Source organism: Cryptotermes secundus, unplaced genomic scaffold (assembly GCF_002891405.2).
Source record: "Cryptotermes secundus unplaced genomic scaffold, Csec_1.0 scaffold1314, whole genome shotgun sequence".
Lineage (NCBI taxonomy): Eukaryota > Metazoa > Arthropoda > Insecta > Blattodea > Kalotermitidae > Cryptotermes > Cryptotermes secundus.
In genome coordinates, this window is record NW_019720589.1 from 772348 (window position 1) to 798081 (window position 25734).

Consider the following 25734-nt stretch of genomic DNA (forward strand, 5'->3'; position numbering starts at 1 on the left):
ATAAAGCAAATATTCTGTCGAATTTTACTGAAGTATTCATATATAATTTTGTTAAGCAGAAGTTACACGTTAAGTTCTGATTTATTTCTTGTCTTCTTACAAATCAAACATGAATTAGTACTGTTTTTTATTGCTAGTGGGGTGGGACTAAGTCCCTTGTACTGCGGCCACTTCTGGCCTATTGTACCAGCCATAGATGATAGGTGAGGGTGATTGTGGAGCAATTGGTGGAATGAAGATTGGCAGGGGAAACCGAAGTACTTGGAGAAAACCTGTTCCAGCGTCACTTTGTCCACCACAAATTCCACTTGACCAGACCCGGAATCGAACCCGGGCCGCCGCGGTGGGAAGCCAGCGACTAACCGCTTGAGCTATGGCGCGGCCCTAATACTGGTTTACTTTAATTCTTTTGTTAGTACTTCATGCCTTTATTTCATTTATACACACTGATCAAGCAGGGAGAACAGCTGCTGACTTTGTTCACATTATACCTGAATTTTATTATGCGGAATCAGAAATGGTTATTCTGCACTCTAGCAGGCCGAAATCCGACCAAAACCAGTATTACTCAGAAGTGTACTGTTAGAGATCTGAGGCTGAGGTAGCCACTCTATCCGAGAAGCACTGGGAATGGAATCAGGCCTATACAAACCATCTTCCTGCGTTTCCACTACGACTGTTAATTTTGAGCAGGTTAGGTATTAAATGTCTCATAGCATTCCTTGCTACTTATATTAATATGGAATCATGAAACAAACAAGGAAAAACTGAGTAACTAACCCATTGAATAGAACTGAGTTCCTCTACAGAAGCCAATTGCTCAGCTGTTCAAGGAATTCCCAGAGTTCATGGAATGCTTTCATTACCGAGTCCATAAGACTCTGCCACTGGTCTGCATCCTGAGCCAGATGAATCCAATCAACAGAGTCTAGTCCTGTTTCTTTATGATCCATTTTAACATCCTCATATCCATGCTTAGCTCTTCCTAGTTGTTCATTTCCTTTAGGTTTTCCTTTGTATAGGCTTCTCCCCTATGAGTATTACATTCCGTGTCCATAAAATGGATTGGTAATGGTACAGTAGTGGTGGTATCAGTAGTGACATTAACAACAGTAACTGAACTGACTTAAACAGTGTAAGTAGTTTGTACTTATTGTTTGTATTGTACGTATTGTAGTTTGTGTGTTTGTAGGTATTGAACTTATGTACCACAAAAACTTGGTGTTATGTGGATATTGTTCTAAGTTTACAACGAAACTTAACTTAAACTAAACTGAACTAAGCCACTGAATCCTCCTTCATTTGATTATTCTAATAATATCTGACAAATTATGAAGCTCCTAATTACGCAAATTTTTCAGTCTCCTCTTACTTCCTCCTTCATATGTCCCAGCAGTCTCCTCAGCATCCTGTTCCCATACTCCCAGAGTCTGTTCTTCAGTTACGTGAGAGATCAAGTTTCACGCTCATGCAAAATTATAGGCAAAATCCAAAATAAATTCCTATGAAATAAGGAACAAATTACATGCGGAAAGGTTTCTCATATTAAATTGTTTTGAGTTAATATTATATTGCATACATATCAACAAGAAAGAATTATTTTGAAACTCAAATCATGCTTTCAAGTTTGCTGGTGTTTCCTTAATTTTATGAATCAAAGACGGTTTCTACAAGATATATCCTCGAAAGCCTTTGTACGATACTATGAGCGTACTCTTTGTTTTGTTTATTTTAAATTATGTACTGCTTCACTTCTCTTGCTGGGCATTGCTCAGGAGAAAGACTTAATTATTTTAAACTTGTCAAAATATTGCCAAGTGTCTTCTTCGTCTTTCTTAGTCAGTCATACTCTACCATTTTAGATAAGCGTGCGAGTTTATTTTTAATATGTCGTGTATTTTTATTATGTAGACATTCGGTCTATGGTATAGGTGGATCTCTCGTCACCATGGCATGACGCGTCCTCAGTTTGCGGTCAGAGGAAACGCATTCCAGATATGGAGGGTAGTTGCGAATGTACTAAAGAAGCAGTCGCGGACAGCCGACAGGGGGTGGTCCTCCAACTTCGGGGTTAGGGTGGAATTAACAACTCCTCGCCGTAAAAATAAGCTTGTTACGAAAGCTCACAAGAAGCGTCGGACTGGGACGGATTCCTGGGATAAATTACCTAAGCGAAAGAAAATGGATGAGACTTGGTACGTGGAATGTTGTAAGTATGTATAGGGCAGGTTCGCTTAGGGCAGTGGCAGAAGAAATCGCAAAATATAAGTTAGATTTGGTAGGAGTACAGGTCAGATGGAACAGAGGTGGCACCGAACCAGCAGGCGAATATACATGTTTCTATGGAAACGGGAATGAGAATCATGAATTAAGTACAAGTATTTTTTATACATGAGAGAATCACATCAGCATTTAGGAGGGTAGAGTCTGTTGGTGATGGGATTTCATACATAATAGTAATTAAGGACAGGGACAACTTTACCTGCATCTGATGCATTTAATGCTGTTGACAGACAGTTGCTTCACTAAAATTGTATTAATATTTCATTGGTGTCATACTATCGGCGTTTTAATAGATTCTTCTCATGCATTACTAGCTAATATTAAGAAAGGAGCATATTATGAAGGCGGATCTGAAAGATAAATGTTGAAATTTCATCAAGTGGTAGTGACTGAAAATAAATTAATACCTCTCCATCTACCATTTTTTAGGTTATGACGTTAGTAACTCATTTTCCTCTACAGACATCAATTTATCGTGAACGTCTGGTTTCATGCACTTAATTGTTTCCTCTGTCTATGTTAGAAAGTTACTTTCTGTCCAGAACTCTTGAATGAGCAAAGTTAGAATTTTGCATGAGATATCATTCCAGAATTTTAAAAAGTAAAATTACAAGAATGTGTTTATCCTTATGATAAGAGGGTCCTGTTACATTTTAATTCGCGAAATTAATACTAATTTTTATCATAGAATTACTCCAGAACTGTTTATTATTTATTTTCTTAGTATATAATTTCCACAATTTTAATTGATTCTTAGGCCTTTTAGCACCGCAATTTCAGTTAGAAGGATTGAATGGCACTGAATGAGATTCTCATGAATGGGAAACATATATTAATAAATAGGCAATCTCACCCTAATTTAAATTATACTATCACATCTTTCACCGGAAGAGTTTGAGGTGAAACATGAAAAATTGTCTGTCCAAGATTAGAACTGGTGCCTCTCCAATATCTCTGGTGTTAACGCTACACCAACCTGCTTGGTCCCTAAATGTCAATGAAAATTAGTAATATAAGTTTTATTTTGCTTGGTGCTATGCCATCCTTGTGGTTACAAAATATAATGGGAGCAATTTATGACGGATTTTGAAGTTTATGCAGAATAAATTAAATAAGAGCGAAAGGCACAACATTCAGATGAATCTGTGTATGATTTAAGACATTATATACTACACACAGAATCGTGTATATTTTATTCACCTCCCAAACAATATTTTAACAAAAACATAGAGTAAGTTCTAGCCTAACTATGAAAACACTCCACTCCATACAATTGCGCATCAACGGCTTTATTTTGGGGGACATACATACGTACATTGTGTTGAGCCGGAGAGATTCCTGTTACTATGGCAACCATCTCGCTCGTTCTCGGTCGAACGAGGAAGGAAACAAACACTAACCGCCATTTTGGAATTGCTGCTGCTCGAGAGTGAGCTGGCAGCTTCTCTGCAACTGTTGGGCTGCTTTCAGCATCGTGAACCTGCAGACCCGATTTTCCTGTTCTCTAACCGAGAGAGAGCGAGAGAGAGAGAGAGAGACATGTTCTTGCTGGTTGAAGAGCCATTTGACCTTATGTATCTCCCGCGAATGCCCAATAGTTTTTATTTCCCTATCCTAATTCGACTGTATGTTATTTTGTGTCTGTTATAATGATATTTGTAGTTACGACAAAACTGACGAAAAATTGGTTACATACATACTTTCCAGGAATGTAATTGATTACACTTAAGCAGGCGTATAACCACCACAGAACGTACACACACGCGCACACACATGTACATATGTGTGTGTCTGTAAGACCAGTCTTTCGAGTACATCGACTTTAACCTTGAAAAATGGCGAACGAGATTAACATAAAGTAGGGGTTTCGTTGGAGGACACTGCAATCAGAAACTATAGCACATAACAATATGCCAAAATGTACTGCGGTGTTTTGTTTGGATAGATTTTTTTTGGGTGGCCCCCGGTGGGAGGAATGAGATGCCCCATGTTCAACCTTTACAGCAGGAACCCCCATACCCTCCTCTCTTCTGACCAAGCCAGCAAAGCCATCATTCCCTCCGCACGTTCCTCACTCTCCTCCACACGTCATCCCACTCCCCTCCGACCCTTTCCCCTTCGTCTCGTTTCCCCACTCACGGGTCCCATTGATAGCGCTCCATAACACCCCTCTTCCCTTTTCGGAACATGGACTCTTCCAAAACCTGTTTGCAAGCCTACGAGCCTGCTGCCTACTCAGGCCCTCTACTGCTGGTGCTGGTTTTCTGTATGTGTGTGAGTGTAATGGTTTTCTAGGGCTAGTTCAATGACTTTAAAACATTTAAGGGAGAGGTATGTTAAAAGACAATAGGAAGACACTGGGCATTACGAAGGTAAATTCAACTTGATAAGATTTTGCGTGTGCACGAGTACATATTTTTTTTTTTGGAGGGAGTCAATATTTTGAACGCGCAGTCTACTGCTGTGGTCTGATGACTGAGTGCTAAGGTCTGACGGACGGCGATTGGGTGTATGTACCTCACTCCACTTCCATTTACATGTGTGGTCAGTAGTCATAAGGCAGAGAAGTTATTGTTAACATTGCTGATCGACAGTGTCGTGTATTATTGCGTGTGATTCTACTATACATCGATTCATTATTACGTTCTTTCGTGCATATTGTGATAATAGTTTTCTGGTCGCATTTTAGAACAGTGAACAGCGTCTTCGATTATGCTACATATTGAGCTTCACATCTTAAAACATAAACAGTATCCTACAAATATATTCATCATTTAATCCTGTCAATTTGGATAACCGTAGGCCTATTTCAAATGCAAAACACGAATTCTATGTAATAAAAGGATAAATATTTGATATCCACGTGCAACAAAAATGGCGGCAAGATAAGTGTTGTCATTGTACTAATGATCGTGTCTCTGTCATATTTTCAGCGGGCAAGAGAGTGCAATTTCCGACAGATACTCGTCAGTAGAAATAACAGGCCCCACATGTTTGTTCCATACAAGTCACAGTATTATTCTTATCGGAGTGGTAACAGCTGCCGTGGCAAGCAGTACGATTCAAGTGCGTTGTTCCAACAGGTAAGCACAAATGGTAGCAATGGTCGTCGACTATGCAAGAAAGCTACTACTGCAGAACAAACCACTAAGTCAGGCAGCTTCAACCGCAACTCTTCTCAGGACGGACAACGCAACGAGGAGCAGCTAGCATTTTGTGCCTAGTATGGCCGCTAGCAAAATACCAAACTACAATGTAGTTGCTGAAGCGCTATCACAGTTATCGTTGTTGCTTCCTCGTTTGCATCGCCCCGTACTGTGAAACACAAGGGAAGAATATAAAAAAAAACTATAATATGAGGGGGTAGCAGGTGTATTGGATTTCTTAGCCATTATAAAAAAACTGGTATTTTGGAACGTGAACGTCGCAAGAAGCGAGAGAAAATATATCTACGGTGAGTTGTTTTTGCTTGAGACTTCATTTTTTATCGCCATTCTCCCGAGCTGGAAGAAGATAAGCGTGTGTGTTTTTTTGTTTTATCAAAATTCCGTTCATTCGTAGTTCAGAATCAGTGCGTTGGATGCAACTTCGGTCCATCTGTTTACGCAAAACGAGAAGCGTTAAACATGAAGAGTCGACTAAAATCTGCAACGTTCTAGACGACAGAGGCGGAATCAAGATGGTGAAGTGAAAACGTAACCGTCTCCCCCGTTCCCTCAAACCCTCCCAACCCTTCAAAATTAAGAAGAAACAAGAAGTTTAATAAGTGCAATGAATAAGGTGCAAGAATAGGAAAGGGTTGATAAAGTAATAGTTTCGTGTATTTTACTTGTGCTCAGACGGTGGCGTCGGCGTCGAAGAAGATCCAACAAGCCCTCGGGCCTCCCCCGCATTCATTATTATGGAAACTGTTCAACAATCAGTTGTACATCTTGAACATGGTGGAATGCCACCTCAGGCTCCGATGGCATACGCACAAAGGTCTCCAGCTCTTCACAGGTGAGAATTTCCTCATACATTTGATTTAATTCCATATTTGTAATTAGGACTCATTGGACGTGCAGTATATATGCAAGTTGTCTACAGGAAGGGAGCAGGCTGGGTGAAAGTACCGTTAAAACAGATCATTGTTGAGCAGTTATGTGTGAACTGATTCCTTAGGGTAGCAGTGGCGTAAGTTAAATAATACTATTTATATTATATTTCATAAACCGGAGTTACAAAATATGAATTACTTTTTATGATCTAAGGTTTACGAAATCGCATCATTTGTTGAGTATTTAGTTGTGTGGATCGAATTTTCAGCCGCATCTGCCCAGTGAAGTCTTTACCAATTCGCCAAGTTTTAAAGGCCGTCAAATTTATGAAAATCGCTGAATACTAATAGCACTACTTTTAACAAGTCGCTGTTTCATCGCAATTAATGGTTATTAGCAATACCTTGATTTTGCTGGCTTCATTACAAACATGTCTGTATTTTTGCGTTTCTGATATTACAAGATGAATTCCCATGATATTTCGATCGTAGTTCCTGTTGACGTGGAGTCTTGCAGAGCCCGTGAGGTGTGGCAACAGCGGTTCAGTGAGTGCATGAGTGATCACACTGGTGCCAGTTTGTCCCATCTCGTGCGATATGGCATCGTTGTAATTTTTCAGGCATCCCCATGTTTTACTACGTTTGATTGTACTTTATGGGGGATGAAACATTTCATAGGAGGATAATTTTTGTACTCATAGCACAAATTTCAAATTAAATATTCTTCGGACTTTAAACCCATCAGCTCAGGAAACAATTAAAATAAATACATTCTCATTTTGTTACTTTCTCGTACATTGTGCGGAAAAGTCTTCATTTGTGGAAGCTAATGAATGCGATTGCTTACACACATAGCTTTGCGGTATGTTGGCTATTGTGTGTTTAGCCAAGTATGCATCTTTAAGAGTTTTATGATAAATTGTTTAATGCACAGTCCATTTTCTGAGTTCGCATCTGACGCGTTTAACGAAACTTCCGCGTTAGTGACAAAATGAATTTCACACATACCATAAATTGAATCGTGGGATGTGTGGTCGGTTAGGTGAACTGTTCACAGAAAGCCTCTTCATTGTAGTCGCCATATAATTGCTAGCGGCCATTGTTTGTTGGGACACATTTGACACCAAGAATGAATTATTTGTGTAGCCTTATATGTCTTGCCTCATTATTTTAAACGTCTGCCCATACTTCTTCAGTAAGTCTGATTTTCCAAGCGTAGTTCGACTGTGCGTTACATAAGTTATAACATGTTCCTGAATTAGTGAGGAGTCAGAAAATATCTTATAACATGTTCCTGAATTAGTGAGGAGTCAGAAAATATCTTTGGATGGAGGTTCTTCAGACACATATTCATCTGATGTCATCGTGACAGACTGTAGTGTGTCGAAAAAATTATAGGCCTACCATGTGAGCCCAAGGAAGTCTGCCATGCACAATATTGCGTATGGCGATTGTTGCATAGAAATATAAAGACCAATCTATATATATATCTTTCTAGGGCTTTGAAACTTCTTGGCGAAGACAACAATGTGGGAACATCTCACGGGTTTACAATTATTGGAATAGAATTTTTATTGTTCTTGAGGGTAGTACTTAAATCGTTTTTAATCTGTTAGTAATAACCACCATAGACTGAGGGTGTTTGAGAACACGGTGCTGAGGTGAATATTTGGACTGAAGAGGGATGAAGTGATAGGAGATTGGAGAAAACTGCACAATGAGGAGCTTTGTAATATGTACTCCTTGACAAACATACTTAGAATGATCAAATCAAGGAGGATGAGATGGGAAGGGCATGTAGCATGAATGGTGGAGAAGAGGAATGCGTATAGGATATTGATGGGAAAACCGAAATGAAATAGACCACTAGGAAGACCAAGACATAGGTGGGTGGACAGCGTTAAAGTGGATCTTAGATAGATAGGATGGGATGGTATGGATTGGATTGATCTGGCTCAGGATATGGATCAGTGGAGGGGTCTTGTGAACATGGTAATGAACCTTTGGGTTCAATAAAATGCTGAAAGTTTTTCGGTGGCTACGGTTGGCAGCTTCTCAAGAAGGGCTCAGCTCCATGAAGTTGAGATTAGTGTTAAATATACATTTTGTGCAGAAGTGTTTCTTGACGACAAAAGATTGATCTGTTAATGCGTGTGAAACCTACTTTGCTCAGCTACACAGTATATTTACACCTGTTAACGCAATATGCAATTGAAACTGAAATCGAAAAGCCTTAGCTTTAATTACATTTTATTTTAGTTGTAGTATTTCATTTCCTGCTGATAAAATATTTATACTGCCAAGGTGTGGTGCACAGAAACTCGATTGTGACTATGGCCTCTACTGCCTGAGGATGTGATGTTAAAGTACAGTAGAAGAGGAATTTTGAAATGAATCCCAAGAAGCGAAAAGAAATGTCCCTTTTTAAACATAGCTGAGACAGGCCTATATCATAATTATGAAAACGTAGCTATCCTTCCCAGTGCTTAGCTTCAGCAAATTGTGCCCTCAGCAGTCAGTCACAGAGTTCCAGACAAGGTGGTGTAGTGGTTACTGTTCCTTCGTTTTGCTTGGTGGTTACCTGATTAGAATTAACGTAAAATGTTGTAATTTTCCTTCTTCCGACTAGGAAATACAAGGAAATAATTATGGCAGTACTGACAGCGTTTGATAAGGAGTCGTTAAATAACTAAACCCCAAAATTCGAGAAGGTGAGACTATTCATCTTATCAAAGGCGGCAAAATTCGGATATTGGAGAAGTAGGGCATACAACGTATACTATATTGTTCAGAGAACATGAATATTAAACACAGTTAGATAATGAAGAGTGAGTGGCTCAGTGGAGAAATGGGGAGAGGGGTGCAATGAGGAAAACTGGGCAGTCCATTGATTTTCACATATGTTTAGAGGATTTATGTACATAAGATTTGATGCAGTACGTAAATGACCATCTTTATGTTGTTAGTTGTTTAAGAAAATCTGTGTTGTCCTGGAATTCAAAGGTTTGTCATCATCACTTACAAAAGCCTCCTTTTTCATGCTATGAGCCAGTCCACACCTCACAGATATTTCCCTAAGGTTCTATTTAAAAGTATCCACACCTTTCATGAGGTTTTCCAATTTCCATCATGCACATGGCAATATTTTGGTCGTTAACGCACAGACACACACACATGGAGTTGAGCTCTTCTGGAGAAGCTGCCAATTGTGCAGCTACTCAAGAACTTCCCAGCATTTTATGGAACCTGAAGGTTCATTACTGTGTTCACAAGAGCCCTCCACTGGTTCCATTCCTGAGCCAGATCAATCCAATCCAATCCATACCATTCCATCCTGTCTCTCAAAGATCCATTTTAATATTGTCCAACCACCTATGCCTTGGTCTTCCCGATGGGCTCTTTCCCTCTGGCTTTGCCACCAAAATGCTATATGCATTCCTCTTCTCCGTCATTCATGCTACGTGCCCTGCCCACCTCATCCTCCTTGACTTGATCATTCTAATTGTACTTTGAGAAGAGTACAAGTTATGAAGCTCCTCATTATGGAGTTGTCTCCAACCTTCTGTCACTTCATCTCATTTTTGATCATTAACACTGAAGAATACAAACTGTGAATCTTAGTACGTGATTTCTGTGGTCATCCCTACCTTGAGCTCCCTTACATCAGGACATTCTGCTTCGCACATTTTTTTCCAGCTTCAGTCAATGTGTCTTTTTCTCTCTAGATTAAGATACGGAAATTTCCATTCATACTTACTTACTCATGTAGCTGAGTCCTTCTTGAGGAGCCGCCAATTCTGCAGCTACTCAAGAATTTCCCAGCATTTTATGGAACCCTGAGGTTCATTAACGTGTTCACAAGAGCCCTCCACTGGTCCCTATCCTGAGCCAGATCTATCCAATCCATACCATCCCATCCTATCTCTCTAAGATGCATTCTAATATTGTCCACCCACCTACTCCTTGGTCTTCCCTGTGGTCTCTTTCCTTCTGGCTTTCCCACCAATATCCTATACACATTCCTCATCTCCCCATTCGAGCTACATGACCTGCCCACGTCATCCTCCTTGACTTGATCATTCTAATTATACTTCGAGAAGTGTACAAGTTATGGAGCTCCTCATTATAATTTCTATTCATACAACAGGTAAAATAGGTATATGCTATATTTTTAAATTATTAGCTATTTCAGATTAATTTACTGATTAATTCTTGAATTCATTAATCTGTGACTTTAAGTTAAAATAGTGACTAAGTGGGAGCTAGAATAACTCAGTCAGTATAGTAATGGGTTATAGACTGCACACTCAAGGAACTGGTGTTCGATTCATGGCAGGGGCAAGATATTTCTTTCCTTTCCACGGCTCCCATTCTGGCCCTGGGGCCCACCCAGGCTCCTATTCAGTGGGTACCATGGCGCTCTTTCCCTGGGGAGTAAAGTGGCAGGGGCTTGAAGCTGACGACTCACCTCCATCTAGTACAGAGGCTGAGAATAGTTGAACTGTACCACAATTTTCTTGTATGTCTCTATGGCGTGCGTACTTAAGCACAATGAAAACTTTACCTTCATAGTCACTAGGTTGTGAATAATGCACAAACTAAATTCAAGAAAATGGTGGTTTTAGATCATGATTATCAATGTATGGTGTATGTGAGGTGTGTTTGACTTGTTACCAAATGGTGGGTTAGCAATACAGGACCTTTAAAGAAAATGCATAATAGCTTAAGTCTGTTTTGTATATTTCTACGTAGATAATTCACGTACAGATGTTTCCAGGCATGTGGATTGAAACAGTACATTTTGTTGCCTGTAATGCTGGCGTCGTACAATTTCACTATACTCAGGATCACAGTTCACATTGCTAACTTATTGCTTAGTTCACAGTTTTGTGTAAAACAGGCTTTATCTGAAAGGAATGGCATGTTCATTTGTGCAGGGACTTTGTAGATGTACTGCTGTTCAGGGCTGAATGCTTTGATTGTAAATAGTTGGGTTATTGCTCACACTTCATACAGTCAGCCACTTTGGTTCATTTTATATCCCAAACTAGATGATAGTTTTCTTTCACTTCTCAAAAAGTAGTTTCAGAACTCAGATTAATAATGTATCTTGTTATCAGCAGCCACACAGCATTCCAGAAAAACTACTTTTCTTGTGGTTTCTTGAAATCATTTTCAGAACCGAAGTGAATATTATGTTTGTCTGTCAGTACACAATTCCAGAAATATAGTCTTACACCACTGGGTACTTGGAAGTTTCGGGATTGAAACCCATACCAAAGTTTCAAGCTTTTTAGCCGTGAGTAGGAACAGGGCACAAGGCAGAGATGGAAAACCAGTTGTAAGAAGGCTGGTTCTGGCCTTTTTATAATTAGGGGGGACAAAAGACCTTTCACAGAATTGAATTAGATGTACACATGTAAATAATTTTTCTTGCATTGACGTGAAATAGCCTATAGGCCATTCATCTACATCCAGTGAACTGTAAGGTATTATCACATTCCTAGATTAGGCCATGCTTGGTCTGTTCCCCAGTCTTGAAGAGTATATTGGTCCATAAGGTATTGTGCTGAAGTTAGTTTTCAATATGAAAGTTTGAAAATGTGTGGTGTAAGATGTTATTTGCTGCCTGACTTTGGAATGGATTAGAGAATTAACCAGTTAATATTTCCCAGGGCTTTGATGCTTAGATGTGCAGATACACTTGTTTTTTGCACAGTTATTTTTGGACCAGTGCTCTCTCAAGTTTGTAAGAGAATTTTCATGCTTCCCATTGTTATATTTTTTATGATAACAGGACTAAGTTTACTGAAAATTACTAGAGACAGTTTTATTACTCTTTTATAAGTATGCAGTTTGTTAAAGTAGGATGTCACATTTCGTTCTTTGGGATTGATGGTGTGGGGATGTCACTGTTGCAAATGTGTGCCTTGCATCTGCCAATAAGGATGTTGATGGAAAGATAGCTTATTTTTTGTTAAGAATTAAAATGCCTATTTTCTTATTGCTAGTGGGGTGGGACTAAGTCCCTTGTGCTGCGGCCACTTCTGGCTTATTGTACCAGCCCCAGATGATAGGTGGGGGTGATTGTGGAGCAAATGGTGGAATGAAGATTGAAAGAGGAAACAGAAGTACTCCGAGAAAACCTGCCCCAGCGCCACATTGTCCACCACAAATCCCACTTGACCAGACCCGAGATCGAACCCGGGCCACTGCGGTGGGAAGCCAGTGACTAACCGCTTGAGCAATGGTGCGGCCTGAATGCCTATTTAATCAGATTAATAGATGAAAATCTGTAGGTGGAGTGGTCTGATATAGCGATAAACTTGTATTTGGAAGTATTATTTCCTCTGATATGTAGTTCTCTTTTAGAATATGCAAGGAGGAAAGTCGAAGGAGTAGCCTCCTTCATACACTTGCGGTACTGATCATGTTAAATAATTAGGTAACAGTATAAATATCATAAGGAATAACACAGAAATTCATTCACAAGCTATCAAAGGATTGATACAGAAGTAAATATAGATAAAATTAAGTATATGAGTATGTCAGGTGACTTGACTCTGCAACATTGTGTCAGAACATAACTGTTAGTGACAAATAATTTTGAAACTTTCCAGAATATAAGTAAGTCTCTTTGAAGGATGCTAACAAATAGAAACAAGTTTGATGTTGGAAGTTAGAAGAAGAATAGAGTCAGGGAATCCTTGTTACTCTTCATTTATAAACAGTCATTGCTTACAGAGCACCAGAGAACAAGATTTTAAGGCAGTAATTTTGCAGATTGTTTTGTGTGGATGTAAAATGAGCAAAGAAAAAAAGAACAGGTGTTCTGTCACATGCTTCAAATGGGTTTAATCTAGATATAAGTGGAGAGAATCAAATGTGTATTGATGTCATCCGAATGGAACACAAAATGGTAATATAAAGATAGCTAGTATAAAGTCACGAGAACTGTGGCGAAGACCAAATATATGGGAACAGAAGTACCAGATCAGTATTTTATTCATGAAACAATTACGAGCAAATTAAGCTCAGAGGAATGCCCACTAACCATTCAGTTTAGAATGTTTGATCATCCCAGCTGCTGCCTAGAAGGTAACGATTAAATAATATGAAACTATAATTCTGCTTGTAATTATGCATGGCTCAGTTATTTGATTCCTTATATTGAAGGAAGAACCACTGTTGAGGGTGTTTCTTGCACAGCTGAGCAATTGTTAGCTCCCAGGAAGGATTCTGCTGCATGTAGTCCTTTCATTAGTTAATTATGGTTGTGAAATGAGGCATATTACTCAGAGAGAGGGCAACATAAATTACACTGAACAGATTGGTGTAGAATTAATGATCCAGATTTTTTATTTGGGAGGTGCTGGTTCAAATCTCGGCCAGGACTTGGTCATCCTGGCAGGGTTTTCATTGTTTCAGTCCTCTTAAAATGCTGGCATAGCACCTCATTTAGGGCAGGGCTGCTACCTTTGAGGTCCTTGCCAATTCATCAGTCATCCTACCATTTGATACAGCAATGTGAAATAACTTACAAAGAAAATGTAAATTACAAGTAGATTCTAAAGGGGTCTGAAGATGTCATATAACATTCAGAATTATTGTGTTTTTGGACTTTGTACATTTTCCAGAATTAAAAGAAACCTAGAGCACACAACTTTTCAGAAACTGAATCTGTTTCTGTCCTGAGGTGAGTGATTGAGGTTAGCTCTTTCTGAGGGATCCAACAGAGTAGGTGTCACCCCCCTCACCTGAAACAGATCCAGTTTCCGAAATTTTGCGTTCTCTAGTTTTCAGAATACTGGAGGATGGAGGAAGTCCAAAACTCAGTAATTCTGAGTACATTACAAGTGTTTAAAAACAAAATGGCCAGCAAAATATTTGTGTCTGAAGCGAATGAAGTATGCATTCATATAAGCTGCTGTGTTATAAGGAACCCCCTGATTTGTAAAAGTCACATAATCTCAGAATTGTGAAATCAAGGAGATTGTAGTGGACTGGACATGGAGAAAATATGGGTAATACAGTGAATGTACTCAGAATTATTGTGGGGAAATGTCTTATTACTGGAAGAGAGAGAATGAAATTGGCGATATGTTAAGATGTGTCCTAGAGACTTTGGTTTTGAGGATGGGTTATGGTGCATGATCAGTGGTGGGCTCTGGTTTTGGTTATGCTCTTGTCTGTTGTAATGATCTGTATCACTCTTAATGATTATGCACCCTCAGAGATGGGTTAGACACAGTTTACAGCTTCATGTTCACCCATTGCGGTGTTGTTTTCTGTAAATAGGTGTGTGAATAAATGAATAAATTCTTTACACCGATAATTCAAGTCTTGCATAAACCTGATATGAAGTACGAGTTAATGGATTTCTCATTATGTCATGTTCAGCATTCTGTCTTAGGTCATTTCTGGGTGCTTTTTGTGTTAGAAATATGTTTTAATATAGAAGTAATATGGAGCTGAAGAATCCTTATTTGCAAATGGACATAAGGACAATAGTACAGCAGTCAATAAAATATCCTACATAACTGACAATATATTCTCATTTGTGCTTAACAAGACTCTGTAACTTTAATCAATTTTAACCAATTACCCTTGAGGCTGCGCCATAGCTCAAGCAGTTAGTCGCTGGCTTCCCACTGTGGCGGCCTGGGTTCGATCCTGGGTCTGATCAAGTGGGATTTGTGGTGGACAAAGTGGCTCTGGGACAGGTTTTCTCTGAGTACTTCGGTTTCCCCTGCCAGTCTTCATTCCATCAATTGCTCCACAATCACCCTCACCCATCATATTGGACTGGTAGCATAGGCCAGAAGTGGCGGCAGTACAAGGGACTTAGTCCCACACCAGTTGCATAAAAAAACAAAACAATTACTCTTGCTACATATATGCAAACAACCTATTTTATCAGTATTAGCTATGTCCTCTTGAGTTTTACTACAGTAAGTCCGTTTTATTACTATATTAACAATCTGTGTTTAAACAACAACATATCTAAAGCAATTCCTTTATAATACTAATTATTCATTTTGATGATGGCCAGTAATGGTGGAAATATGTAAAGGCATAATTTTTTCTTACTCATATTAAACTTGTTTAAGTTGTTGGACTTCTGTTTATTTATGTTATATATTACAGTTTCGTAATATCATTTTCAAGTTTGTCAGATTTTTTTTTTGTTATTGAAAGTAGTTTATCTCTCTGTTCGTAATGCCGTTAGAATCTGCAAGTAGACTACCATTGTCCAGTCTTTATTGCAAATTATGTCTCCAGCTTTTCCCAGAGTTCTGTAAGTTTTATGGGTTGGATTGTTGTAATTGACATATCTTAGGCTTTGGTCCAGCAACCACTGTAATTTTTATGTAAATGGTTACCAGTATATTGTTCTTAGGTGAGTTTACTTTGTATTAATTAGATAGATTTTGGTGGACTGAACAGTGAATATAAAATTCACATTTTCATGCCCTCTCATGGCCCAGAGAGAAGCGACTGTTTCTAAGTGGAATGACTGAGGTAGAAATTTTTGTATTCAGTGGTGCATCTTGAGTAGACCTGGACCTATGCAACTTCTTGGCTACTGGCTACACTAATAACATTCTGCTGAGGCCTGGAGTGGATCATTTATTTCAGTGCTCCATATTTGCCTCATGTTATGGTGCCTAGGCTCAGTGCCACCTTTGCTTTGTCCTTTGAGATGTCTTTGTGTTGAACCTCCACAAATGTAAAAAACTGTTTAGTCCTGAAAAATAATACTGATGCCACCTTCTTATGCAAATATTCTCCTTTGATACTGTCAGATGTGAGCTGGTTGAAGGTTTGCAAAATTCATACAGATCCTTGTTTTATATATGAAACCTGTCTCTTAAATTCCCAGCTGTCTAAGGAAAACAGTTAGTCAAATGACTGAAAAAGAAATATCCATTACTTTCTTTTATTGTCTTTGATGTTTCTGGACATGAATCGGATTTCTAGAAAGGATGGAAATTTGGCAGAAATATTCTCTTGAGGCAGAGGTTCATAGTGGCACATAGGAGGTTTATGTGACAGAATTAAAAATTTATATATTTTTTGTTTTACACTCGAACTCAGGCCACTTTCGAAACACTGATTCCAGAAAGTGCATCTTTTGGTTGGAGTTACACAGCAGAATCAAATGGACAGAAAGTATAAAATATGCTGAATAGTAAGCACTGAATACTGTGACATCTGTGTTCTAGGACAAACATGACGACTTTATAGTAACGTTAATATTGATGTAGAAAATGTAATATTCTTATACCTACTTGCTGACTGAGTAACCCATTTGAGAGTGTTCTTTAGAAGCAGATAGTCACTCATCTGGTGAAGATAATTATGGAATTTTATGGAACGTGAAGGTTCATTACTAGATTCAAAAGAGTCTGCCGTTGGACCTATTTTGAAGCAGCTGAATTCAGTCCACCCTCCTACACCCTATTTATTTTAGATCAATTATAATACTATTCTCTATTTAATCAATATCAGATTTTCCAAGAGGCCTCTTCCAATTAGTTGTTCCAATTGAATTGTATTATATTTGCCATCTCATCAGTCAGTGCTACATGGCCTGCCCACCGCATCAATTTGATCTCTCGAACAGCAGCGGCAACAGTAATGGTGGTCTTGGTGGTGCAGGTGGTGATGATGACAATTTAGAGTACAAATTATGGATGAGCCCAGATAGCACAGTTAGTATAGCTACAGGCTGGACTGCTGGAGGGTCAGAGTTCGAGTTCCAGTAGGGGAAAGATTCTTTTTTGCTCTCCACAGTGTCTAGACCAGTTCTGGGGCCCACCCAGCCTCCCTCCCAATCCAATGGGTACTGGGGACTTTCCGTGGGGGTAAAGCTGCCGGGGCATGGAGCTAACCAGTCACCTCCAACTAGTGCCAAGGTCAAGAATACGTGGATCTGTACATCCACTCCTTCATACGTCTTCATGGCGACAGCTTTACATTTACCTTAAAAATGGAGTTCCTCGTTATGCAGTAGCCGTCATATTGTTATTTCTACTCTGTTCAGTCCAGATATTTTTCTCAGTATTCTTGAAGACCTTCAATCTGTATTTTCCCCTAAGGGTGCGAGGCGAAGTTTCAGTCCCAGCCAAAACAGCAGATGAAGCTAAGGTTCTGTAGGTTTTTATGTGGGAGGTGAGAAGTACTGTATGAATGCAAGGAACAGAATTGTGGCAAACATTCCCCATCTTTAATGTGCATTTAAATGCTTTATACTTTGTAAATGTAATTTTAATTTGTTACAACCATTCTCAGATATATTAACTTTGTCACATTTCAGAGGATTAGCTGCCTTTCATGTTATGATTTTGTTTGCATTCTTGTGTGAATATATTTGTACCTGTCTTGTTATATATCATGCGTAGTTGCATGAGCTCACAAAGTCTCATGCAATTTAACAGTTGTGTGACCACCATATTGTAAATATTTATGAGGGATTTGACCTGGTAGGCCTTGTGCCCCACCATTTTTAATTCGCTCAGCAAGGCGGCCACTGATTGGCCTATTGTAGCCTGCCCCGGGTGATTATGATGATGAAGAATTTGGCAGAATGAAGATGGGCAGGGGAAACTGAAGTACTTGGAGAAAACCCGCCCCAGTGCCACTATTTTTTTTCCTTGGCACTACGCCCCAGTGGGCCTAGGCCTATCACTAGGAACTTCTCCGTTCACTTCGGTTTTTCTAGATCTTAACGCATTCGGTAGGACTCCTTGGGTGGGTGATCAGCTGGTCTCAAGGCCTCTACCTGTACACAAACAAAGAAAAACGCACACAAACATCCATGGGATCTGAACCCACAATCCCAGCTTCTGAGTGAGCAAAGACAGTGCATGCCTTAGACTGCTTGGCTACCGTGACCGGGATGGAACCTGGGCCGCCGCGGTGGGGAAGCCAGCGACTAACCGCTTGAGTTATGGCGTCTCCTTGTGTCCCACCTTTATACTGCATGAAGTGAAAGGATCCCTCATTGGATTCCTCACATGGTATATATACGAGTACTGACCTAATAGGTTTTGTGATCCATAAACTTCTTAGGGAGCAAGGAATCTGAAGCATGCATTGGATTTTGTCTTTGGGATATAACTGTTATTAATGAAGTTCCATGGCAGTTTTCCAGTTCTTCAGCTTTCATATTAAATTCAGAGAGATTGCTGCATGGTTTGCAAGTCACTAGGTACAAATGTGTTTTGTGGGGAGTGTATGGAAAGTATGCTGGTACATATTTTATGAAAAATTGTTTTCAAACTTTGGACTACATTGATACATGGCATAGTTATACATTCTAATCAGACATAAAAATGAATATCTCTTGTATCTCAGTGTTTTGGAGTTGACTGCTAGAGTGGGATGCTACAGTTCTGTAATTGAAGCTTTCTGAGATGATTCATACCTCATGAGATTCCTTTATTGTTTATACGTTTTGATCATCTTAGTTATTGCTGTCTGTTTGTGGTGTCAGTGATGCTCAGTCAGGTTGTTTAATAACTGGCTTCAGATAACATTTAGCAATAGATGTGATTGTGTCCTTTCCAGGACTCAAATGTGGTACCTACCATTTGGTGAAGATCACATTTCTAGGAATACTTTGCACATTTTATGTGATATTATTCAATTTTGCTAGTGATTTTAGGTAGGTAATATTACATGAATTCACAATTTGGAAACTTGGAAGAATAATGTGCCTCAAATATAATAATATTGTCATGTGTATGTGTGACTTATAAGATAGGGTTTTGGATTGGATGATTGGATTTATTGGCACCTTTACAGTCACTTGTAATCACAATAAATTACAGTGCTGTCACTTATCTGAGTACTTCACAAATTGCTAGGACACACAGGGTCTTTTCAATCTTAATTAGTCGTGTCCAGACAACAGATTTATAGCAGCACACATGAAGTCTTCTTCTCACATGCTAAGTTTTCTCTTCACAGGTTGACTTTCAACTGAACTATAACTGACTTCCAACTTAACTGTCAAGTCAAAGTCAAAGTCACATTGCAACTGAAGGTCAGTCTGTCAGTCAGTCAGTCCATTGGTTGGTTGGTCGGTCGGTCTTGAGCCCAGTCTGGGGCTTATGACCAGATATTCAATTATACTCGTAGGTGGCTAATCATTATGTAAGCTCGGGTCACCACAGTGCAGAAACACATCCATTGCCTAGCAGTGGATATATGCAAACCACATAGAAAACACCTCTTGCAACATTGGTGCTATTGTTGCATGCATGTATTGTGGGTGTTGCCTGAAAATACCTGTAGGTCTGCTGTATTGTTGGTTGAATATTTGTTGCAGGCTTGTTTACCAAGACGTTCCCTAGCAATGGGTCTATGTGTCACAGTTGATTATTATGCAGTCTTTGCTTGAAATCCTTAAACTGGACACACAGTGGGGAGGCCAAATGTGTCTTGTCTTCCTGAGAGTGTCAGCTCTAAAGTTCTGAGTGGAAGACAGATTTAATTTTTGTTCAGAATGGCCCAGTGAAGTAATATCTACTACATGGAAGCTCAAATTGAACGTAATTAGAGAAAAGATTATCATGCAAAAGATTATTATGTATAAAATACACAAGTTTTCTTTACAGTAGTTAAGAATATTTTATAAAAAATTTATAATACTAGAAATCTTCCATAACACAGCATTGCTGAAACATCTTTTCATTGCCACTTTTCACGAACCATGTGGATGCTCCCAATTGGTTAGCATACCACTCCTATGTTTGACCCAGTCATGGCCCCACCTCCAACACATTGTTTAGCAAGAGAGCTATGTGAGAGCTAGCAAGTCTTCTCAGAGTCAGTACTCCTGAAGATAGCAACTGAAGGATTAGCAGAAATCTCTGAAAATCATCAATATTTGATATCACCTAGTCACAAAGGCCATAATTTTTTTTACTTTTGATAAAAACTGTATACAACATCTATTTATTGAACGCAGTGATGACTTGCGTGATTTAAAATTGTACATTCTTTTTTTTTCCCCTGGCACTACAGCCCCAGTGGGCCTAGGCCTACCTCCATGAACTCCGTTCACTTCGGTTTTTCTAGATCTTACACATACGGTAGGATTCCTTGGGCGAGTGATCAGCTCGTTGCAAGGCCTCTACCTGTTGACAAACACAGAAAAACGCACACAAACATCCATGCCCTGAGTGGGATTCGAGCCCACGATTTTGGCTTCCAAGCGAGCGGAGACAGTGCATGCCTTAGACTGCTCGGCTACCGTGACTGGCTAAAATTGTACATTCATTTCCATTAAATTGATTGTATAGTTTACATCTGTTTCTTTATAATCTTGTTTATGGAAAGAAGTTGTGACCACAGTGATAAGTACTCATTCTGTATGGTGTGGTGTGCACAAGTTTACAGGCATTTAGTAAAATTTAATATTCTGGTTTGTCATTTTTATTATTTTTTCTCAGCAGTTGTTTTACTCTGACCATTATTTTACTAATCCTTTGATGTGTGGTCATGTGGGTGCAAATAATATGGGGATGAAAACTTGGTGTGTGTTTGGGTACTCTTTTTGATTATTGGGGGAAACCAGCCAGATTATGAATTCAGTTAAAAAGATGGACCATAAGTGCTTGCTACAGACATCGCACTGCAGAGGGAAACAAAATGTTATTGCTGAAAGATTTATGAATCAATTTAAGAATCGTATTCCAAAGTTTGTGATTGTGATAAATTACTTTGTGTATTGTGAACTAAATATGATTTAGTGTACTGCAGTTTCGAAGTACAGAAACTCACTTTTTAGGTTCCAACATAGAGCTGGAAACTTTATGGAGCAAAGTTTTAAGAGTTGGATGTGAGTGTTATCAGTAAGGATAATATGATCATTGGTGGCTGAAGTCATGATGTAGCTTTCAGTGAAGTGCTAGTACAGCACATTTTCAGTTATACAACACTTTTATATTTTCAAAGTTTACTGAGTATTCCATCAAAATTTGACACTATTTTCACTTCTGGAAGTGTGCACTGAATTCAAAATAGAATTAACAGTGTCTCTAATGAGTATAAATACATATTTACTTGTTGGCTTTAGGGTTTTCTAAGAACCTTGGCCTCTTTGTGACGTGTGTAGTCAATGTAAGTACTTTTTACATATTCGTAAAATAGAGATCTGCATAGATAGAGCATAATCCTACTTGAGAAACTAATAGTTGTTCAGCTCTTGGAGAAATTCCCTGATTCTTTGCAACCCAGTAGTTCATTATCGTGTTCACAAGAACTCGCCACTGGTTCCCATGTTTTCAACGAAATGAATCCAATCAACATCTTCCCATCCTATTCCTTTAAGATTAATTTTAGTATTATCTTCCATTTTGTGTTTATGTCTTCCTAGAAGTCTTTCTCTTTTAATATTCTTCTAAAAGGTTTGCATGTACTTCTCTTTCACATGCATGCTACATGCCCTGTCCTGCATGGTCCATCCTCCTTAATTTGATTATTTTAGTAATATTTGATGTGACATACACTTTTTGAAGCTCCTCATTATGCTGTTGTCTTCAGCCTCCTATTATTTCATCCCTCTTGGGTCAAACTATTCTCAGCATCCAATTCTTAAAACACCTTCAGTCTCTGTTCTTCCCTTTATGCGGGAAGAAGATTTAGTCATTACCTTTTAGATAGCAGCTGTGAAGTGAATGTTAGCAAGTATTTCCCACATATAATTTGCATTTAGTTGGCATGTGAGTGCAATATTGATTTGTTACTTTTGTTCTCAGAATTACCAGATTTTTAAGGATTTATTAGCTCTCTGGGTAGTATGATTTTGTCCTGCATTTTGGTGACTCATTGACATACGAGTATACTGCATTTTCTCTGAGGTTGCTTCTAGACTAACCTCCTTACTGGTGGCTAATAGAGCTTCTCTGTTTTTCCTTATGGTATTTATGTCTTTACCCAGTGAATTATCATCAGTATACACTAGAAGGTGATGTGTCCTGTTCATTTTCAGTCCCACCTGGTGTTCTTGGATCTTCTAATGGTGTGTTATGAAGAAAAGTTTAAAAGCAGTGTTCTTAAAGCATCTCCTTGTTTCAGACCATTCAGAATAGGAAAAGTATCAGACAAATGTTTTCTTGTACTGACTTCACTGTATTTTTTATTTAAACACATTTTAATTAGTGTTAACTATTTTCATGGGTATACCAAACTTAGTGAGAATACTATAAACTATTTATTTTTTAACTGACTCATAGACTTCTTTGAAGTGTATAAATAGCTGATGTATTGTTTCATTGTATTCCTATTTTTTCTCTTAGAAGAGAACAGTTAGCAGCAAGAGGAAAACACACATGTAGATAGCTTCTCATCTGGCAAACCTGATTGTGAAAAAATATATTTCTTTGACTCTGAACTTTGTTATGGGCTATTTCTCAGTATATCTGAAAGTGGATTAAATTCTGTGTGATAACTCCATGGCACTCTAATATTGCTTAATAGCTATATAGCGCTGGTTTGACAAAGAATGTTCAAAATTATTAGTTCATGGGTAACAACTTCTGTATCCGTGATTCAGGATCCAAGTTAAATGAGTGGCAAGCTGAACAGTGTAAGACAGGCTAGCAGGCATCTCATGGTGAGAAAGAGGGAATGTCAGAAACATAAAGTTAATGAACTTGAAACAAACGGAGCAGTAATGCTATAGAACTTGTGTAGATGGATAAATAATTTATAGTTATCAACCTAGAACTAACTTGGTAAAGGAGGAGAAGGGTCATCTTGTTTCAAATTCCCACATGCTGAATAAATGGAAGAATTTTTTTAGTTATTGAATGTACCTAGGGTTAGTGGTGTTAGGGAGATGGAAATACACACGGCTGCTGAGCCGTTAGTACATAGTACCCCTAGTCATTTCGAGGTTGAGGTTGTTTTTGAAAAGATATAAAACCCCAGTATTGTTAGAATAAGAAAGTACTGCCTTTCCACTGGAAGGAGTCTGTTATTATACCTATTTATAAGAAAGGTGATAAACTGACTAGTAATTATTGAGGCATATTATTACCAACAATTTTGTCCAATTTCTTCTTTCATGGTTTACTTCTTATGTAGATGAAATTACTGGGGACCATTTTTGTGGGTTTCAACATAATAAAGTCAAACTACTGGTCAGATTTATTGCATTCCTCAGATACCGGAGAAAAAAACTGGAGTGCAGTGAGTACTGATAAGACTGTTACTGTTAAAATGATTGATTACATTGTTTATAATTATGAGGTGCCAATGTGCCCTGGTTCGAAATCTCTGTACCCATGTTTGAGCTGGAAGTAAAAGAAACGTTATGTGATATTCGAGCTTTGTATGTAACTGTTACAAATGTTAAGTTGTAGCAGTAAGAATATTCATATAAGAAGCTGTATGAGTTAGTTATGCGATTTTAGTGTAATTAACATGTTGTTAATGAGCCAATATTAAGTACATTTTAGTGGGTATTTTTTCTGATTTAGATTTAGCCATTATTAAATGTTCATGTTGGGTTTGGGTTTATTCACCAATATTACGCATTACTTACGATGATCGCAGACCTTTCATCATAATACACGATTTTGGATGTGTAGTTTTTCTTCCTGTACATCATTATTACTGGATGTGGAATTATTTTCTTTGTGTGTATTGAAAATTACTTTAAATGGATGCAGTGTTTTAGGAGTTATTTTTGGTACTGTTCCCACAACATTGCTATAAGGAAAATAAATAGGTATTTGGTTGTCTTATTAGACTCCTGTTATCTAATGTTGTTGAGATTTGTTCACTTAATAAAATTAGAATTAATTGTGCCATGGAAGATATGTAATCAGCATAGTTATTGAACAATCTTACACAAATTTGGCCTTCATTATCCTATATTATATTCCTGAAGCAAGTTTATTTTTTCAATTATGGTGGACAGTGAATAGGGAAATTATGTTGGATGATATTCATGGCCCATTTTTATGGAGTAACTCGGAAATTTCGACAATAGGATGAATATAACCTAAAGAATGACCTGTCATCGTGGCGATTCTAATCGGCTACGGCCATTCCTTATGACAATGCACCAAAGAGGTGGTTTCAAGTGAATTTTTCAGCAAATGGGGAATCGGCCAATATTATATGTATTTCAGTAGCCACTTTGCGGATTGAATGACAATTGTGAAACAACTATGGGGCTCGCAATCCACTATAAATATATGTAGTTTAGATGTCTCAGTATTTGGAGGTTCAGAATTACCTTTCGCCCCAACATAAAATATGTTGGAATGAGAGATTTCTTTGAAATCGCTTTTGTACATAACACTAATATCGATACTTTTTTGTATATATAGTCCCATTTTATTTGCAATCTGTACTAATACATTCAACAAATTGAATATCTATATGACTTCAACTTTTTCCGTTGTTTTTACGTATTCTGATTTTGTGTTGTATCTGAAGACGTAGAAGAGTCCCATTAAACGACAGCATGAGCCTTGCACGGTTCAGACGGTTGGTCTTGAGCTTTAGGGAACATGGAACGGTTTTTAAACGATATACAGGAACATATGAAATGTTATAACGTAAAGGCATGCGGTAACGCAGTTGGTTCAGGCATTATGTTACAAGATGGAAGACTGTGGGTTTGATTCCTGACGAGGTCCTTGGATCTTTCAATTGACCTAAACCTTCCAGCCGCACCATGGCCCTGGGATCGATTCAGCCTCTAGCAGGAATGAGTACCAGGAATATTCCTGGGGGTATAGGGCGGTCGGCCTCCTGTGAGCTGATTGTACAGAAAATGTGGGATCCTCAAGGTCTCACAACCCTGTTGGCCTCCACAGCCTGTTACAGGGATAGCTTTACCATTTTATTATACCGTAAAACAGTTATGTCACAATATGTATGTTATCCGATAAAAACGGATTCTAACATTTAGTTGTTCATTTGACAAGGCTGGAAATCTGCGTTACCGAACTTTGGGAGTTTCTGTTACAGCAGAATCGACACAGTAAGTACGTCACTGATGAGAGCTGTGAACACTTTCAGATTTACTGTTTTTTATAGAACAAATACGTCTAACCAGGATAAATAATAATAATTATCTAATGACATATATAATTTATTTTAATTTTTTGTTGTAGTATGAGGACAAATGTCTGAAGTATTTTTCTAAGATTAATGTTTCTTTCGCCAGTCGTTTACAGATTTTACTCGATTTTTCTAAAGTTAAAATTTTCCCGAAATGACCACGGCTTTGAGTGTAGAACAGATTAGTTTCACCATTGAAATAACAAAGAGGCATGAGGGATTGTGTTCGTTCGAATTTAGTAGAAAGAAGAGTGCAGACATGGATAAAGGATTTGAACTTGGTTGTCTGAAGGACGAACTTAGTAATGTTCAGCACGTCGGAA

At 38.4% G+C, this 25734-nt stretch overlaps 2 protein-coding genes across 2 annotated transcripts in view; both read left to right on the top strand.

Annotated features, from left to right (window-relative positions):
• Window positions 1–4569: 4569 nt before the first annotated feature.
• Window positions 4570–5526, top strand: LOC111870202. The gene is made up of 2 exons (XM_023862295.2): window positions 4570–4655; window positions 5217–5526. Exons 1-2 carry the CDS (start codon window positions 4617–4619, stop codon window positions 5505–5507), a joined length of 330 nt encoding a protein of 109 aa, XP_023718063.1. The 5' UTR covers window positions 4570–4616; the 3' UTR covers window positions 5508–5526.
• The window catches only part of LOC111870238 (nuclear receptor corepressor 1), a 209257-nt gene continuing 189031 nt past the window's right edge, over window positions 5509–25734 (top strand). The window contains exons 1-2 of the mRNA XM_023862351.1: window positions 5509–5581; window positions 6123–6282. Coding sequence (XP_023718119.1) covers window positions 5509–5581; window positions 6123–6282 — 233 coding nt within the window. The remainder of the gene's footprint in view (window positions 5582–6122; window positions 6283–25734) is intronic.

What these genes read in the sequence shown, in the direction of transcription:
- LOC111870202 (XM_023862295.2), top strand. Translation starts at nt 4,617, where the DNA reads ATGTTAAAAGACAATAGGAAGACACTGGGCATTACGAAG. An exon ending in AGACACTGGGCATTACGAAG is followed by an intron (nt 4,656 to 5,216) that starts GTAAATTCAACT and finishes TCATATTTTCAG; the next exon opens with CGGGCAAGAGAGTGCAATTT.